This window comes from Acomys russatus, chromosome 6 (assembly GCF_903995435.1).
Source record: "Acomys russatus chromosome 6, mAcoRus1.1, whole genome shotgun sequence".
Classification (NCBI taxonomy): domain Eukaryota; kingdom Metazoa; phylum Chordata; class Mammalia; order Rodentia; family Muridae; genus Acomys; species Acomys russatus.
In genome coordinates, this window is record NC_067142.1 from 39,294,078 (window position 1) to 39,314,175 (window position 20,098).

The 20,098-nt window shown below is 35.6% G+C and overlaps 1 protein-coding gene across 2 annotated transcripts in view; it reads left to right on the forward strand.

The window, feature by feature from the left end:
• Kcnt2 (potassium sodium-activated channel subfamily T member 2) overlaps nucleotides 1–18,203 on the forward strand; it is a 328,896-nt gene extending 310,693 nt beyond the window's left edge. For both annotated transcript variants that reach the window (XM_051147516.1, XM_051147517.1), the window contains 2 exons: nucleotides 12,543–12,627; nucleotides 18,037–18,203. In XM_051147516.1, coding sequence (XP_051003473.1) covers nucleotides 12,543–12,627; nucleotides 18,037–18,148 — 197 coding nt within the window. In that variant the 3' untranslated portion in view covers nucleotides 18,149–18,203. The remainder of the gene's footprint in view (nucleotides 1–12,542; nucleotides 12,628–18,036) is intronic.
• Nucleotides 18,204–20,098: the final 1,895 nt, after the last annotated feature.

The following is a 20,098-nucleotide window of genomic DNA, read 5'->3' on the forward strand; positions in this document are numbered from 1 at the left end:
TATAGCCCAATAAGTTTACTTGGACACTCTTGTATCTAAGCACTTGAGAGGTTCAGGTAGAGAGACCCTAGGTCTAGTTATCTCCAAACATAAGCAGGTTTGTGTGCCACTCAGATTGTTAAGCAACATCACTTGTTATGTCTTCCATGGTGTAAAAACATGTAATGCTGCAACTCTGGTACTGTCACTGGTGCCACTGAGAGACTTGTATTGATAGAATGATTTGTAAACTAGATTTGAGTAGCATAAACAGAAGAGGCAGGTATTTAGGTATAGCAAATACAAATATGTTATTAGTGGCTCTAAGTAAAATGGCTTAAATAGAATACAATATTTCTGATTCCCATGTACATCAATACATTTATGATATTAGATTACAGACTCTCTTGAAAGGTCTGTTTCCTCTGCAAGTAGAATCCTTGAGAAACTGAGCCAGAAACACATTCTCTCAATTATTTTACTTCCTTTCTCATGTATTCTAAACCCACTAAGGACCTCAGTAGGACATATGCATGTTCCATAGGCATCAGCTGCACATGACCACTTGGTGGGATCCTAAGTTTGTTAGATTGGATTGCACATTGATGGCCTGCTCATCCCCAAGTTCAGATATTATACCCACCTGAACTTGCACTCAGATTCATGAATATTAACACCTTTAAAGAGGCCCTATCAGCTCCACCAATCAGAGACCATATCTCAACTATCACATTCACCCCAAATATTGCTATCTTAACACTTACCTGGGGAGTGCCTACTTATTCCTCAGGTCAGATACCACCACTCTAGGTCTTCAACACCCAAATCGCAAAGTTCATAAAACTACCTACTGAGCACCTGTCTGTCTTCCAGGTCAGAGGCCAAATGCCATCAATTCTGCAAAATATGCCATCTTTACTAACTTGTGCAAAGCACTCACTGGTAAAATCAGAGGCCCTACTTTTTTTCCCAGATAAACTGGAATTATTTCAGGTACCACACTAATGAATCAATACTGAGTGGTAAGAAGGCTGAGCTTCAAGTATCTCCTAGCTGACTATAAACTATACAAGTAAATGTAAGAGAAATACAGATCCAAATGCCCATTCAATACAAAAGGTGGATATATGTTTGTGCAGAAACGTATATCAAAAGACACCAGCAATAAGCTGCATGCACAGGTCATAGAAGAAATATAAAAGCAGTATTGTAGGCTTTGAATTTTTTCAAACTTTATTTAGGGTTCTTTAATGCTTCTTCCTCCCTTCCAACCAACCTACCCTAGATAGGAGAAAAAAAAAAAAAAAAAGGTTAATGGGAACAAGAGAAGTAGATCCTGTTAGAATCAGTTCCTTGGAGTGATTCCATTGGTGTAATTGGCAGGATTCCACCAGACCTGTTAAACAGCAAACCGGCAATTCAGCAAAAATGACTGTAACCTCAGCAGCTGGAACCTGGAACAGCAACCAGGAACCCAGAGCAGCAGGAACAGTCTCTCTAGGAGCATCTCAAAGGGGAGCGATGAACAGCCAAACAATAGGAAAGCATGCCAAGACCAAAAAGTCCATCCTCTTGTTTTGCCTCATATATAAATCTCCTCTCAGTGTCTGTAGTAGGATGTTTATCAGTTGGCAAAGCCCATGCCCCTGCGAGAGTCAGTTCCTCTTTTATTGAACAAATATAACATGTTCTCTCATGAGTCTGTTTTCAGTGGAAAAACATTGCACATCTTCACACAAGTCTGTTTTACATCCCACACTTGGGATCAAAGCAATAACACATTTACATCCACTATACAGTGTGAGAAACTAAGACCATTTGTTTGTCCTATCCATCCACCCTCCCTTCACACCCTTGGCACCAATCTCATGGTAATAGTTTCTGTTGAAAACAACAAAGTGACCTATGGAAGTTTCTGTTAAGTAGGCCTCATACTGAGACACAAAGCAAATCTCAACAAATATAAGACATTTGAAGTAACTCCTTTTATCCTACCTGACTACAATAGATTAAAGCTTGAAATTATTGTAGAAAACAGACTACAAAGAATACATGAATTCACAGAGATTATGAAGAATGTGTCACAAATAAATTAAGACAAAGATTTAAAACTTCCAAGAAACAATGTATACAGTCTTATGAGGGACATTCATAGTTCTAAGTGCCTGTATCAAAAAAAAATCTGAGAGAACATAAATTAGACACCTTGTGATACACCTTAAGAGAAAGACACCAAAGCACAAGATGGGACCATTAAAATAATGCTAAAAATTAATGGGGTGGAAAATTTAAACAGTACAAAGAACCTCCTCCCACATTAACTCCTCCTAGAATCCTTATCTCATATCTTCCTCTCAGTATAATGTTCTTTTGTAGCTTACTTACCTGTTTTTTGTTGTAGTTTGTTTCTTTCTTTAACTTACTAAGTATTATTAGTGGTTCCAGTATGTGCATAGTTGTGAGGTCATTGATTGGGAAATAGAAAACCTACCAGTGGCCACATTCCTAAAGAAATTGCTTCCCTCCCATGACAACCATTGGCTGCCTAGCTCCTCAGCTACGGGTAGGGTTTGGGGAAGTTCTCTCCATTTCATGCTTGAATGTTTTCCTGGCTTGATCTTGTGTACGTCTTATGCAGATAAGCACAGGTATTGTGAGTTCATGTATACAAGGGTCATGGCTTTCATAGCACTCCTCCCCAGCCTTCAGCAATTACATTCTTCCTGCCCACCTCTTCAGAAATGTTTTTAGAGACTGCTGAGTGTAAGCTTGATATGAGAGTCCCATTTATGGTTGAACAGTTACAGTTGCCTATTCTTAGCACTTTGAATAATGAATCTGAAGTAACCTTTACACACTAGGATAAAAAGTTTCTGATTAAGTTTTGGTAGCAGCATAAAACCTTGATACAAACATAAGTATTTAGAACATAGATTGACAAGGTGATCATTTAGAAAGAAAGAAAACATATTAATTCATTCCCAGTAGACCTCTCAGTAGGCTTATCACTTTCCTAGTCATGATTTTGAGCTTGTTTATAGGAATGGACATGTATTTGCTCCTGTTGAAGCTACAAATCCAATCTTGAGAGCAATTAATTACCCTTATAAACAGTCTTGCAATTATTGAACCATTTAGAACATTTTGCTTACTAGGCCAGTTTGTTAATATTCAGGGTCCAGTCCATTGTTGGGTAAGTCCACTGATATATTTTCTCCCCAAACAGCCTGCATAGCACCCTCTATCACTGTGAGGTGAGCCAGAAGGAAGTTTGTCCTGGTAAACTCAAGGTTGATGTCTCTGTGTTCTGTAACCAAAGTGTATAGTGTCTTCAGCAACAGTGACTTATCATCAAGTTATAATGGGAAAACAAGGACCATGTCAGTGGTCTGCATTGTTTTGGGTGACTAATTGACAAATAACACACAGTGAATGAACACATGCCTATCTCTGAGATTTTTGTCTAATAACTCATGTCTTCTAGAAGCAGCATTGTTCACTAATGTGGAATTAAAAGATTAAAAGTTGTAATTGGCATATGAAATGTTCTTTCATTAGGTTTCTTCATACATACTTAAGTTTTATGAATTTACCTTCTTCCATTAATTCCCAATTTTTTGATTGCTAGAAAAGTTGAACATTTTAAAAATATTTATTATCAGTTGTGATTTTCAGCACTCTTTTGCATCTGATCCATTATAGCACAACTCTTGAAAGTTGCTGTAAAATTGTTTGTCCAGTAAATGTCAAGTATAAAGTTCCACTAACATATTTGCTTAAGCGACATCAGTAGACACACTAGCATGGAAAGGGGAAGTTCATGGGGCTTCCATCCTATACAAAGAACTACAATCAGTTAAGGAATTCAGAGAATAGATAGTCTTCCCCAGGAAAAAGTACACCATTTGGTTTCCAAAAACCAAATGATCAGATGTGAACTTACATGCATACAAGTAAAATTATACAGAGTGAACAATCTGTATTATGTATTTAAGAAAACATACAAATCAAAGACCCAGAAATGAATCCATACATATGGTCACTTGATTTTTGACAAAGAGCCAAACCTTTTCAATGGAAAAAAGATAGCATCTTCAACAAATGGTGCTGTTCTAACTGATGTCTACATGTAGAAAAGTGCAATTAGAACCATATTTGTCACCATGCACAAAACTCAAGTCCAAGTGGGTTAAAGACACCAACATAAAACCAGAGACCCTAAATCGGTTAGAAGAAACAGTGGGGAAGATCCTGGAATAGATTGGCACAGGAGAAAACTTCCTGAACAGAACTCCAAAAGCCCAGGCCTTAACATCAACAATTAATAAATGGGACCTCAGGAAGCTGAGAAGCTTCTGTAAGGCAGAAGACACTAAAAAGAACAAAGCAACAGCCTACAAACTGGGAAAAGATCTTCACCAATACTACATCTTACAAAGGTCTAATATCCAAAATATATAAAAAACTCAAAAAATTAAACACCACCAAACCAAATAACCCAATTGAGAAGTGGGGCTCAGAACTAACCAGACAATTCTCAACAGAGGAATATTGAGTGGCTGAGAAACACTTAAAGAAATGCTCTACTTGTAGGTTTCTAGGACCCTCTGGATCCTTCTACTTTGCTATTCTCCCATGCTTCTCTCATCTAGAGTCCCAATAGGATGTCCTCACCTCTGTCCCAGTTTCCTGGTAAGTGAAGGCTTTCATGGGACATGCCCCTTGGGCTAGTATGCAGATATAAGTGAGTATATACCATTTGAGTCTTTCTGCCTCTGGGTTAACTCACTCATTATGATCATTTCTAGCTCAATCCATTTGTCCACAAATTTCTGGAATTCCTTGTTTTTAATAGCTGATTGCCTCATATTTGACCATGTCCCCTGGAGGGGGAGACATAGGGGCACTCAGAAGAAGGATAGCAGGTTACCAAGAAGAGACTTGATACCCTATGAGCATATATAGGGGGAGGAAATCCCCCTCAGGAACAGTCATAGGGGAGGGGAACAAGGGGAAAATGGGAGGGAGGGAAGAAAGGAAGGATACAAGGGATGGGATAACCATTGAGATGTAACAAGAATAAATTAATAAAAAAATTAAAAAAAAAAAGCTTTGCTTCATTAAAAAAAAAAAAAAGAAAAAGAAGTGCTCAACATCTTTAGCCATCAGAGAAATGTAAATCAAAATGGCTCGGATATTCCATCTTAAATCCATCAGAATGGCTAAGATGAAAAATTCAAGTGACACCACATCCTGGTGAGGGTATGGAGAAAGAGGAACACTCACTCCTTCATTGCTTGTAGGAATGCAAACTTGTACAACCACTTTGGAAATCTATCTGGCACTTTCACAGAAAAGTGGGAATAAGGCTTCCTCAAGACCCAGCTATTTCACTGCTTAGAATATACCCAGAAAACACTCCACCACACAACAAGGACATATGCTCAACCATGTTCATAGCAGCCTTAATCAGAATAACCAGAACCTGGAAATGACCAAAATGTCCCTCAGCAGAAGAATGGTTAAAGAAACTGTGGTACATTTATACTATGGAATACTACTCAGCTACTAAAAACAAGGAAATCCTGATATTTTGGACAAAGGGATGGGACTAGAAAAGATCATACTGAGTGACTCAACCCAGAAGCAGAAAGAGTTACATGGTATATACTCACTTGTAATTGGGCACTAGCCTAAAAGGCATGTCCCATGAAAGTCTTCACTTAACAGGAGATTGGGATAGATGTGAGGACATCCTACTGGGATTCTACATAAGAAAAATATAGGAGATGGGGAAATAGAAGGATCCAGAGGGTCCTAAAAGCCTATAAGAAGAACATCATGGTCAGATATGGGGCACCAGAGTTTGTGTGAAAGTCAGTCCCCACTCTCCATTCAACTGTGGAGAATGTCCTGTCCATCGGCTAGATCTGGGTAGGGGTTCGAAGTTTACTGCCCGTATTGTCCTTGGCTGGTGACATAGTTTGAGCAGAACCCCTGGGCCCAGATCCGCCCATCATAATGTTCTTCTTGTAGGTTTCTAGGACCCTCTGGATCCTTCTATTTCCCCTTTCGCCCATGCTTCTCTCATCTATAGTCCCAATAGGATGTCCTCCCCTCTGTCCCACTTTTCCGGTAAGTGAAGACTTTCATGGGACATGCCCCTTGGGCTAGTGTCTAGATATAAGTGAATATAAACCATTTGACTATTTCTGCTTCTGGGGGAAGCAGGTGAGTAGGGGGAAGGCAGGAGGGAGGGAGTAATGGGAAAATGCAAAGGATGGGCTAATAATTGAGACATAATATGAATAAATTAATAAATATTTTTAAAAAAGAACATTGTGGTCCAGTATATTTGACAGACATATTTGTGAGGCAGGAACTATTGAGGGCTTGTTTACCCTGCCTTGTAAGAGTTTGGCCATTGACTCTGCCTACATCCAAGCTTGCCCATTTTTAGGCAGAATTCTGTGTGTAGCCGAAATGAGGACATTTTGCCCAGAAGGCTGAAGATGATGCTTCAATGTTATAGAGAGTTTGGAGTGACTTTTCAGGAAGCAAACTGTCTCTGTCATATTTTTTTTTCACTTTAGAAGCTGCTAACCTACACTTCCTGCTTACTCAGCTAATTAAGTTTTATTCCTTCTCAAGTCTCTGATGGGGTTGAAGACCAGAGAGTTTAGTCTTACAATTAATCTTAGTTGTTTAGGGGTTAAGATGTACTTAGATCTAGATAAATGTTTTAAGTTTATAGGGATGAGATATGATAGATACTGATTTACCTTTAGAAATGTTAGACTCACCAAGATAGGAAAGATGTTTTCTTCAAAGTTGCCAAATACAAATAGCCAAAACATTATGAATGTAACATTTATATAATTCCTGATTTTTCATGGTTCTTCCTGTATGTAGTTTATTTTATGTATGTGTAATAATAAAAAAGTATATGTTAACAATTAAAAAAAAAAAAAAAGAACATTGTGACAGATGGATCTGTGCCCAGGGGAGGGAGGTGTGTGGGGTCTGCTCCAACTATTGCACTAAAAAAGAACAGTACAAGTAGTAAACATCGAAATACTACTCTGATCTAGCCAATGGACAGGACATTCTCCATAGTTATGTGGAGAGTGGGGACTGACTCTGACATCTGACGTGCCCCATATTTGACCACCTCCTCTTGGTGGGGAGGCCTGGTGGCACTCAAAGAAAGAATAAGCAGGCTACCAAGATGAGCCTTATAGCCTATGACCATATAGTGGGAGAGGAGGTCCCCCTCAGTCATAGACCTATGAGAGGGGAATAGATTGAAAGCGGGAGGGAGAGAGGAACAGGAGGATACAAGTGATGGGATAACAATTGAGTTGTAATTTGAATAAATTAATTAAATAAAAAAATAAGTAAAAGAACACACACACACGTACACCAATTAAGGGAAAAGAGTTAATAGATTTGAAACAGAGAAAAGTGGTGTGGGAGAGCTGGGAGGAAGCAAGGAAAAGAGAAAATGGTGTAATTATATTATAGTCTCAAATTTTTAGAAAATGTATTTAAAAACACTTAATTATCACTTGCATTTCTTTACTGAAAATTGTCTTTTTAAAACCCAGTATTTTTTTTTTTTATTAATTTATTCTTGTTACATCTCAATGTTTATCCCATCCCTTGTATCCTCCCATTCCTCCCCCCCCCCCCATTTTCCCATTATTCCCCTCCCCTATGACTGTTCCTGAGGGGGATTACGTCCCCCTATATATTCTCATAGGGTATCAAGTCTCTTCTTGGCTACTTGCTGTCCTTCCTCTGAGTGCCACCAGGTCTCCCCCTCCAGGGGACATGGTCAAATGTGAGGCACCAGAGTATGTGAGAAAGTCGTATCACACTCTCCACTCAACTGTGGAGAATATTCTGACCATTGGCTAGATCTGGGAAGGGGTTTAAAGTTTACCTCCTGTATTGTCCTTGGCTGGTGCCTTAGTTTGAGTGGGACCCCTGGGCCCAAATCTGCCTGCCATATTGTTCTACTTGTAGATTTCTAGGACCCTCTGTATCCTTTTATTTTGCTGTTCTCCCATGCGTCTCTCATTTAGAGTCCCAATAGGATGCCTTCCCCTCTGTCCCAGTTTCCTGGTAAGTGAAGGCTTTTGTGGGACATGCCCCTTGGGCTAGTATGCAGATATAAGTGAGTATACCATTTGATTCTTTCTGCTTCTGGGTTAACTCACTCATTATGATCATTTCTAGCTCAATCCATTTATCCACAAATTTCGGGAATTCCTTGTTTTTAATAGCTGAGTATGAAATGGCTGAGAAACACTTAAAGAAATGCTCAACCTCCTTAGTCATCAGGGAAATGCAAATCAAAACAACTCTGAGATTCCATCTTACACCCATCAGAATGGCTAAGATCAAAAACTCAAGCGACACCACATGCTGGCGAGGATGTGAGGAGAGAGGAACACTCCTTCATTGCTGGTGGGAATGCAAACTAGTACAGCCACTTTGGAAATCTATCTGGTGCTATCTCAGAAAAATGGGAATAGGGCTTCCTCTAGACCCAGCTATTCCACTCCTTGGAATATACCCAGAAGATGCTCCAGCACACAACAAGAAAATTTGCTCAACCATGTTCATAGCAGCCTTATTCATAATAGCCAGAACATGGAAACAGCCTAAGTGTCCCTCAGTAGAAGAGTGGATAAAGAAACTGTGGTACATATACACTATGGAATACTACTCAGCTATTAAAAACAAGGAATTCCAGTATTTGTTAATAGACATTTTTCAGGGAGTAATTTTTTTCTGCAGTCTTTGTAAATTTTTGCTAATAGCCCCTTGTGTGAGGTACATGGCAAATATTTTCTCTCATTCTGCGGTCTGTATGTTTGCCCTGCCCACAGTTCCCTTGGCTTTGACAAATATTTGATGCAGTCTTGTTCCTTGTTTTCCTATCCCATTAAGGCCCTGTTAGAAAGCTCTTTTCCACACTTCAATTCTGAAGTGTATCCCCTATGTTTTCCTCCAGAAGTTTAAACCTTTCATGTTTTAAAGTAAAATGTTTGGTTCAGTTTGAATTGAGCTTTGTATAGGATAAAAGACATGAGTTAATTTCATTGCTCTGGAAGTGTGTGGCTAGTGTCGTCAGCACCGTTTTTTGAATTGCTGGTCCTTTCACACTGTGCTAGAAAACAATTTCAATGGCAATAATTATTGCTATACCGCATTTTTTCAGTTTTCTAAAGTCAGAGTTCAGCTGTCTGGACACACTGTATTGAAAGAAGATTCTTAATACATTTTTTATGCTAAGAAATAGAATCTTGATTCTCTAATATAAAGCAAATCCGTTTTCAGTAAGTATCGTATTATGTTACTGGCACAATAATATAATTGCATGTTTGCCATGGTTAGTGAGAATTAAAGCAGGCTTTCAGTAATGTATCAAACATACTGTATCTCCCCTATAGAACTGAGATAATAACTAAAATGTGAGCACAATAAATGTCTAATTAAGATTAAAACAGTATTGTGTGATTAATAAAACAATTTGCGAATGCAGCTTTGATGTATGTTTACAATAGAATTAACAACACACTTATCATTTCTCAAATGCAAAATCATAATGAGAAAGCGATAGCTGCTGATGTTCAGACAAACTGTGGTAGACAAACAGCACACCAGACTGAGATCTACTGCAAAGCAGACTTGAAAGAATGGTTTTTTTAAAATATATATTTTTTTAATTTATTCATATTACATCTAAATTGTTATCCCATCCCTTGTATCCTCCCATTCCTCCCTCCGTCCCATTTTCCCCTTACCCTCCTCCCCTATGACTCTGACTGAGAGGGACCTCCTCCCCCTGTATATGCTCATAGGGTATCAAGTCTCTTCTTGGTAGCCTGCTATCCTTCCTCTGAGTGCCACCAGGTCTAATGGATTGAAGTAGAAAAAATGGTTTTGAACTCAGCAACTACTTGTAACCTAAATCAAAAGAATCTTCTGTGGGGACAAGTCTGTGAGGATGAGTGAAGAAAGAAACTGGAATTGCCAGTTTGGACTGTCACCTCATTTATGTCTAGATTTAAAAGTTGTGAAATCACAGAGTATATTACCAAGAGGTGCAAAATCATTCTTTTAGCCAGTCACCTAATAAATGTGTACAGTGTGATGTGTTAAAGTAAGATAATTGAGCAAACCAAAATATTGATAAAATAATTGCATTCACTTTGAGAAAACTCATAATTATCTAGACAGCTTTGTGACAAACAAATGAGATTACCACTGGCTCTTCACTTGTTTCCAAAAACAAAATGTAACGCTCCTTTAATTCTGGAGCGAGGGCTGGGTATTGACACGGAACAAGAGGTAGTCTGTTAAAAATCGTCTTCATATTGAGATCAGGAATACCATTGTTCCTTATTTAGGAATCAGAGTTGCTCGTATTCACATGAATTGGAACTTTTTCTAATATACCTGTTACCTTTCAGAGAGTTATGACTAAAGGTGCAGAGCACAACTTCAATTTGAGTTTCTTTGAAAAGAAGTTGTTATAATTCACAGAAGTATATTTTTTTTCAGAGAAGAACATATGAATCAAACTTACTTTTCACAGAGTTATATGATCTTGATAATATCATGTGGGCATAGTGCGATTTATGTTTGAATTGTAACAATATCATTTTTAAAACAAGTTGGGATTCATCTCCAGCCTGTTGATTTACCATTCAGTTCCTAGTTATGACAGCCAGACTTAGCAAATAATTATGATGGATTCCCACCTGCATTTGACTTTCAAGTACTTACTTTAGAGTCTTACATGCAATCTTAAGGCCATGCTGCGCAAAGCAACATGTTCTTTACATGTTAAGTCTGTGTAACATATTCTTAGACATCCTTTGTTTTTTCCTGGCAAACCTGATCCTAAATATATATATATGGATTTTTTTCTGTGTCTACTTCATCCATTACCAACCAAACCTTTTACTTTATTTGAATATCATTTTAATCCATTTGGTATTATAATATTCTTACTGGTAAACTTTTGGTAGGGTCAACTATTCTGTAATTTGTGTGTCTTGTGAAATACTAAAATTGACTTATAGACTTTGAAATATATTTACATATCAATTGAACTAAAGCAGAATATATTGTGACATTAGAATGGCATATTTCTGCTGATATGAATGTAGCAAATATCACTATTTTGTGAAAACAGCATTTCAGCGCAGAAAATTGCTCATTCATATATGTTGGCCTAAATGGAACTTTAATGAAGTATTTTAGTATTGAGGAACTTCTTTTGGTAAGAAATAACATTAGACTTTATTTCAAAATAATAATTTAATATTTTTCAAGAGTTATGCTTACTTACAGCTGCAGTGACTAAAGGGATGCTATTCCTTTCAACTAGTTTTTGTGGTTTTAAGTGTATCAACAAACTTTATCCTTGGAAGGAAATGTAGTCATTGAAGCATGTACCCACATGGCTTTATCCACTCATCTTTTAATAATCTTATGATGTAAAACATTAAAAGCTACAAAGATGTTTACATTTTAAAAATAAGGATTCCTGTGCTTTTGGTGTTGGTGAGTTTCTTATTCTGCATTTGATATCTGAGATATTCATTAAGTTGTATTGTTAGAGGTTCTAATCAGTGAGATCATTAGGTTAGCTGCTTTGTGATGGCTCCTGGGTATGTCACATCAAATCAGATGTGTAGATTTAATAAAAAAAATTACAGGGCCAGATCTGAAGCCAACATGCAAGGTGCAGGGATTGAGGACTTACTCTTTTAAAAGAACTTGACCTAATAAGAATTAACTCAGAATATAGCAGGGTGCAGTGAAGACGTTGACTTCAGTGTCCTCACAGTGTCCTACACTTCACAGCATGGTCAATGAGAACCAGGCTTCCAATACAAAAGCCTCCTCTGCTGTGTGAGTACACGTCAACTGATGCTTAAAGTATTGCACTTATATTGTGTTGGTTTTGAATAAAAACATTTTCCAGTGTAGTCTCTTTAACATGTATGGTTAAATTATTTTACACAGGATTCTTTGCATGCCTAGGAGAGAAATAAATTGTGCTGTGAACACATGCATATTAAACCTGTGCATATTTTTAGCACCTGCCTCTAATGTTTTCTAAATACATCTGACTGGTTTATTTTTTTCAGGGAATTTCCTATATCAATATCCTCTAGGATGTTGTGTACTTATAATTATTTTTAATTACTATAAAGGGAAATTAATTGAAAATATATCTCATATCCATTTCTTTAGTAAAAATTGCAATGGCTTTCAGGAGAGGATGTAACTATGGTTACACTGAACAGAATTGGACACCTCAATTTTTATTATCTACTGGAGCAAAAAGTAGGTACTTTGCAGACATTTCCAATGACAGCAATGTGAAAACCAAAACTACATCAAGGAAACAAGAACAAAACAAAACAAAACCCTACAGCAAGTTCTCGGTGACGGTTACATGATTTGAATTGAAGTGCAGTAATTGGTATGATTTTTATTTGAATCATATAATAAAGTAGACGTTTCTGTTTTTTTAGATGAAATGAATGATCATCAAAGCACCCTTTCCTACATCCTGATTAACCCGTCTCCGGACACCAGGCTTGAGCTGAATGATGTGGTGTAAGTTGATCTCATGCAGCACATTAGGGAGATGTAAACTAATAATCTACCTTGTGCTTTATTTGCTATCATAGTCTCTTACTTGTTCTTGAGATGAGCATGCTTAGAAAATGCTATCCTTAGTAAAAAAAAAATATGGACCCATCTTTTTATCTGTGCAGTACTATACAGTATAAAATTGTCGAAAAGTCGGGTTTCTCAGTGAGGGAATAGCAGCAAACATTTTCTATTCTCTGGGCAAATATACCCTTTGCAAAATAAGAGAATCTATATATTATAGTTGGAGAGCATCTCAAAGCAAAAGTGAAATATCCAACAGTAAATACTTCTAAAGGTTTTAAAATTTCCACAAGCAAAAAATAAAACACAACAGAATGCAGTAGAAAAGGGGTCTGAGAGAGGAACCTCATTCACTGAAATGGTGGTTCTCAATCTTCCCAATGCTATGACCCTGAAATACACTTCCTCATGTTGTGATGACCCTTCCCCATCCACAAAATTATTTCAATGCTATGTCATAAGTATAAATTCGCTACTGTTATGAGTTGCAATATAAATATCTTATATTCAGGATAGCTGATACGTGGCCCCAAAGAGTCAAGACCCACAGATTGAGGACCACTGCACTAAAAGGATGGACTGTGCGTGTACAATAGTAATGACCCTACCATGAAAATATAGAAATGAGAATGACAGTTTCCTTTACTTCAAAGCACTTGCATCTAATTAACAAAGCTATAGTTTAATCACATGAAACTGAAAATAATGTGTAATGACTCTTGTTATATAATCAATTTATGTTTCGGTTTGTTAAATGATGCTTCACTAATTTCGTGGAGAAAGACATTAGTTCAAGGAGGAGTGGACATGAAGGGTGGGAGATATCAAGTACTCTCTGAAATTTAAACACTATCTGTTTTGTTGAATAGTTGCGAACATTCCAGAACTGGGCCAAAAAAAAAAAAAAGATGACAATAATGTTCTGCTTAGGAAGCACAAGAAGTGTGTCAGGACACAATTGAACAACATAACATTGTAAACTCAAATGAGACTTGACTCTGAGAAAGATCTTAGGGGACAAAATGAAGAGTTCAAGTATGACTTTTTATAAAAGTCATATCTGAATTTGATGAAAACATACCAATACATTAGAAATGATATTTTTACATTGATAGTATGGACATAGAAGAGAAATTCTGAAGAGAGCCTAGTCTTAAGTGCATGGTAGGCATAGAAGCTCACAGCGGCCATTACCAGTCAGTTACCATGTACTGTGTTGGGCAAATGCCTTGGCCATGGTTTGGGACACCAGGTCGCTGCCTTCAGGTTGAGAAGTACAAAGCAAGGAGAGCTCAGCTCACTGTCTTCTTGGTATATCATCTTAAGAATCTATCACCAAGACTAGACTGACCAACAACATAACCCCCAGTAGAAAGGCCCAGAAACCCATCGGTCAGACTGTAGATCTTATCATGTTGAAGTCTACAATAATTGTTATATTAATATGTTCTAACAACTTAGAAGCTGCTGCTATCCAAGTGTATCCATCTACCAATTAGCCATCTTTCCTTGTACTAGGTCGTCCACACTTTGCTGTGAAATAATGACCAATATTCTACCCTTTATAGTTCCAAAAGTAACATTTTTGTTTGCACATATACTCAAGAAAGCATGATAATTTATCTTTCTATGACTAATTTATTTTATATACTATTCTCAGTTACACATGACTTTTAGTAATATATAAAAGTCTTAGTAACCATTCAACAAACATGAAAATGTAAATAGTCATGATTAGATAAGAGAAATATGATATTTTAATTTTTGTTACTACTTTTACACTTTTTTATAGTCTAAAATAAAGGATATCATTCAGAACTTTCTGTATGTTCAGAAGAGTGTGCATTCAGAAACTATTGGAGAAAGTGTCTTACAAATGTCAGTTAGCTCAATTTAATAATAGTAAAATTAAATAGCCATAAGTTTTGATTGAATTATTTAATTAATTTTTTATATGCCCAGTAGTATATTATTGGATCATATGTGATTTTATTTCTAATTCTATTAAAACTTCAATTTCTATAATGCTTTAATCATGACTATACTAAATAAAATTTACACCAACAGTAAATGAACATTTCCCTTTTTCTACATCTCATTTCTCTTTTTATAAAAGCTATTCTAATATATATGAGACAATAATCATTTTGGTTTTGATTTGTATTCATCTAATGTTAGAATATTTTTATATTATTGTTGAGAATTTGTATGAGAACTGTTGCTTCAGGTCATTTTATTTTCATTCATACTTTGGGGTTTGCTGTTAGGAGGGTGATGTAACTCCCCTAGGCTAGATATTATATCATTTATTGAATGAATACTTTAAAAGCCATCTCCTTCTTTACAGTTTTTATTTTGTTGGACATCTTTTGACTGTCTACAACCTTTTGGCTTGGTATCATCCCATTTGAAGGTTTCTTTTTTCTTCCTTGTGCTTCTGGGTTCTGTTTTCTTATAGGGATCAATTTAATTACTCTGCATGTCTTTATATTATAATAGAAAACACATTTAAATAATTTTATTGAGATAAAAAAGCATAAAATCCACACATTTGAAATATACAATTTAATATCTTAAAATATGTCCTGTGGCCATGCAGAAATTATTATGATACAATTTTGGAACATTTTATTTGTCCTAAAGAAGTCTTACACCATCAGATGGGTTAAGCAATCTATCCCTACCTTCTACTTCCAGTCTTACTGCTTACTCATTAGTCCGCATTCTATCTTTATAGTCTGTCTGTTTTTTCATAAACTTTCAAGTAAATAGCACCTCATAGTATGTACTCTTTTGTTATTTTATTTTTTCATTTATAAAATACAATAAAGGTTTACTCATGTGGCAGTACCACAGACTTTTTGTTTCCAAAAATATGCAGTATGGATAGGACACATTTTATTTTTTTATCATTTTTGTTGAACACTTGTTTCTGATTTTTGACTCTTGGGATACGGTATTATAACATATGGATTTTCTATGTCCTCCCTTTCTCTGAATAATAACACAAAGCTCTTTATATTTATTACAATGTTAGACACTATAGTGGGGCAAATACTCAACTATTCTAATCAGATAATATTTGGCCTGGCCTATTTCCTGCTAGGTGGCCTTATCTTCCATCATAGTTTTGTCCTGGGACTTGCTTCTTTATCCATGTCCTGGTGGCAACTCTTTGCCATCTCTGATATCCACCTGATACCCTCTCACTGGGCTTGGAAGTCTCATTTTCCTCTCTTGCCCAACTATTGGCTGGTCAGCTTTTTATTTAATTAATCAGAAGGTGATAGAAGACAATGCTTACAAAATACCGAGGCAAGAGATGGTTCTTAATGATGACAGCTCCAAAATCCAGCCGGTAATCAGATCTCTACCATAGAAATCAGCATCTGAATAATACAGAGACAATCTTAAAGCAGTACACAAATACATCAATCCAACATAGCACTGTGAAATTTTTCAGATGCATGTTTTCACTCACAAGGATACACTTGGCAGTAAATTGCTGGGTGTATGGAGATATTATGTTTGGCACTTTGAGGATAAAATAAACTTTTTAATAAATAAGTTGAACAAGGTTTCCTCTCTAGTATAGAGTGCAGCAACGTCCTAGAAAACGAATGTTTTATTTTGCTATTATATCCATTTAATAAAAAATATCAGCTTAAGTGCCATGTAAAGATGGTCCTCATATTGCAGTAACTGTAGTTGTGGCATTAGCAGAAGGCTTAGCAGAACTCAAGCTATGGCGCATTATCATACCATGACAAGCAGCACATCAGAGAGCCAAAGGAGTCTGTTTTGTTAAACTCTGGTTTGTAGTGATAATAATGTAGAAAGCAGTGTCAGTCAAAACATCAATGAATTTAGTGGATAATGAATTATACTTTACCTTTTGTGTTTCTTTCTAAAAATTTACCTCTAGAAGTTCATTCCAAATGAAGAAGCAACATTAATTTGGTTCCAAAACAATAAATCACTAGATGAAATGTCGTTAGAAGTCTTAATGGGTGCTGTTAGTTTTCTTCATTGATCTACAATGCTATTGAAATTTTAAGTAATTACAGTGTAGTGTGCATAGATAGTGAAATCCCAGTAATAGATCCAGGGACACTAATTTCAACTTTGATTTGATTAAAGAAATTGTACTGATGTGCTTTTGGTTGTCTAATCCATCATACTTATGAAGGCCTGTATGATCTGAATATTTTTCCCTCCAGGTTTTAAGAAGAAGAGCACAATTCTTGCTAGGTATTCACTTTTATATTAGTTCCTTATTCCTTTTTATACTTCTGCTTTAATTTTCACCTGGAAAATGACTATCCTAGAAAGTCATTATTTAAAAGTCTTCGTTTTCTCTTTGCTTACTTTTTTCTAACTTCATCTACGACTACCTCCTGGTCTAACCAGCTGACTAGCCAAAGACTCTTTTTAAATCTACCAAGGAAGAACTCCTTCCTGGGTGCCTGGTGTTGCCTATTTAAGTTAGTGTGGCATAATCTTTGTGACTCCATTTTCTCCTGCTTGTTTAAAAAAAAAATCCCCGAATAAAGTATTATCCTGTTTTCTTCTGCTTGGCAGCACTTGAGAATTACATTTCCTCTACATTTGCTTGATAAGGAATTTTATAGTCTTCTACAGAACAGAGATTGTTTAGACTATTTATTTGTTTGTGTGATTATTTTTGGTGTTATGAATTTCTGGGATATAATAATGCCACATATGATTTCACAGAATGAAGAATACCACTCTCAAACAGATCTGAGTATTATTGGAACATTTGTTTTTGTCAAATGAACATTTTCTTATTTATTTATAGCACTTACCGAGAATGATTTTTGAAGAATCACATGGTGGCTCTTACATGAAACCCTATGAGTTGCAGAAAAAAGACAAGAATACCCCTCCAATTTTGAAGTTAGCCTATGCTACATAGAGAGCACTAGGCCAGTTACAACTATGTAATGAGACCAAACAACATCAACAAACCAACAAACAAAAAGAATAAGTAAAAAAAAAAATATATATATATAGTTGGCCTTTTTTATTTCTATTACTTTCTTAAATACCAGGTCTTATACAAGATGAACAATTTTCCAAGTAATCCAAATGCTATCTTGGCACAAACATTGGACAACATCATAGTTGGAAAGGATGATGCTTCATTCACTTATCATCTAAATCATCAAAGGCCACCTACAGGGAGCCTCTCCATCATCTGTTTCTATAGTAACAGTTTAGATAATTTACAGATAGAAAACATAATAACTGAGTATTTCAAGTGATGCTTTGAATTCAGGTTGCCCTGATTTACTAATACAGCTTTTTTGCTTTCTTTTTCTTTGGTAGATACTTGATTAGACCAGATCCACTGTCCTACCTTCCGAACAGTGAACCCAGTAGGAAAAATAGCATCTGCAATGCTGCTGTTCAAGATTCTCGGGAGGAAACTCAACTCTGATGACACGGAAATTAGAGACTTTATTTTCCCCACAGGGATCTTGTTTGAAATCACTAAAAGATTACAGATGGTCTGGAGAACCTGACTAGAATGTATTCAATTTCTAACTTTTCTTCTATTTAAAAATGAAGTCTATTCTCTTAGTAGTACAGATCATTTTGAAACTTATTGTGGTATTTATTGACATTTCCCTTGTTAATATTTAAATTTCATCAGTGAGAGATTCTAAAAATGAATATAGGATGCAGAAGTTAAAAATCTGGTGTTTAATTATTTAAGAATAGTCAGAATGATTGGCTGTAGACAGCCAATTTTAAAACATTACTAAGACTATATGAAAAAATTAAAAATCCACCGGTACATCACAGGGACGGGACACAGAAGATTGATTTTCTTTTATAATTGAATATGTCATTACATTGTTTAAAATTGCTATTTCTAAAATTGAGCCCATTAAGAATGTATGCTTATCTCTGTCTAGAGATTAACCACTAACCTATGTAGCTGATTTCTGTCTAGGCATCGTAGTTTGCTTCAGAATAGGTCTTTAGAGTCATTCATATTCCATATGTTATTGCATTGATTTTAGAATTTGAGATATCCATAGCATGTTTAGTTTTACAGAAGAAACTAAAACACAGAGAAATACTAAGCGCCTGAGTTTTGGGGGGAGGACTTTACATCTACTGCACATTTTATGCCAAGAAAAGTGTACTTAGGAGAAAATATTTTTGTTCTCCTAAAAAGAGACTAACATAGAGAAAACAATACATATCTTCTCAGTTAATCTGAATGTGATCATTGAATTTTACTTGTACATATCAGGTGAGCAGTGATGACCTTCTATTACTGTTGGTTTTAATATTTTTAATTTAGCTATATAGTAAAATTCACTAAGAAAATGATTTAAAGTTGAAAGAAAGATATTTATATGTTTTGTGGACCATGGGGACATTTTAAAACCTTAAACATTCTCCAAATATCTTTGATATTAAATGTACTCGAAGTCTGATTTAACGTAAAAATAACAAAATATATCAATACTTTAACACTGTATGGAAAAACATTGCTATCATAGACATTTCTTGATTTAAATTTAGTATGAATTATTCCTAATTTGACAAAAAATTTAATATAACCTGACAGTTAGAACACTAATACTCTTGGCTTTATTCCCTATTTTTGCTCTTCATAAATACATTACTCACAAGAGAGTAAAGATATATGCAGTTGACCAAATCACCTACAGTAAAAAAATGTTCCCATGGGAGATATATTGATACATTTGAAAAATTAAAAATATGATTTTTATCTATTTCTTTATTCACAGACCTGACATTGAGTGACAATGCAAGCTAAAATAGGTCACGCAGTAAATGGAATTTTTGTTCCTTCTTAACATAATGAACATATCATAAAAAGAAAAATTATTATTTAAAAAATGAATCCTAATGCCTTTACAATAATTATACAGAGAGATAGAAAACTAAAATGTAAAATTAAATTTTCTATCCATTTTAAATTTGACCTGAAAACATATAATGCATATTTTTATTACCTGTACTTTACAGTACTCCTAATTAGGAATATGAAAAACATGAAAAAATTCCTCCAAAATAGAGAGATGCTTTCCTGTCTTCAGGGAAGTATGATTACAAGTTGCTTAAAATTGAGAGCATGCCGTTAAAGTCATGATTGTATGCAAATGTGTGTGTGTTATAGACATGAAATACATTTGAAAAACACACCATGTGATGTTAAAATTAAAAGCAGAATTTAATTAATGTATTAAATAGAACAAATATTGAATACAATGACTTGGTCACATTTGGGTATCCGTAGTCAAGTAGGATTTCTTTAAATTGACATTTTTTATTCCATTGCTGTTCTTTTAGGATTAAATGTTAGATTTTAAAAGTCCTCAATTTCCCAATTAGCTCTGAAGTTTGT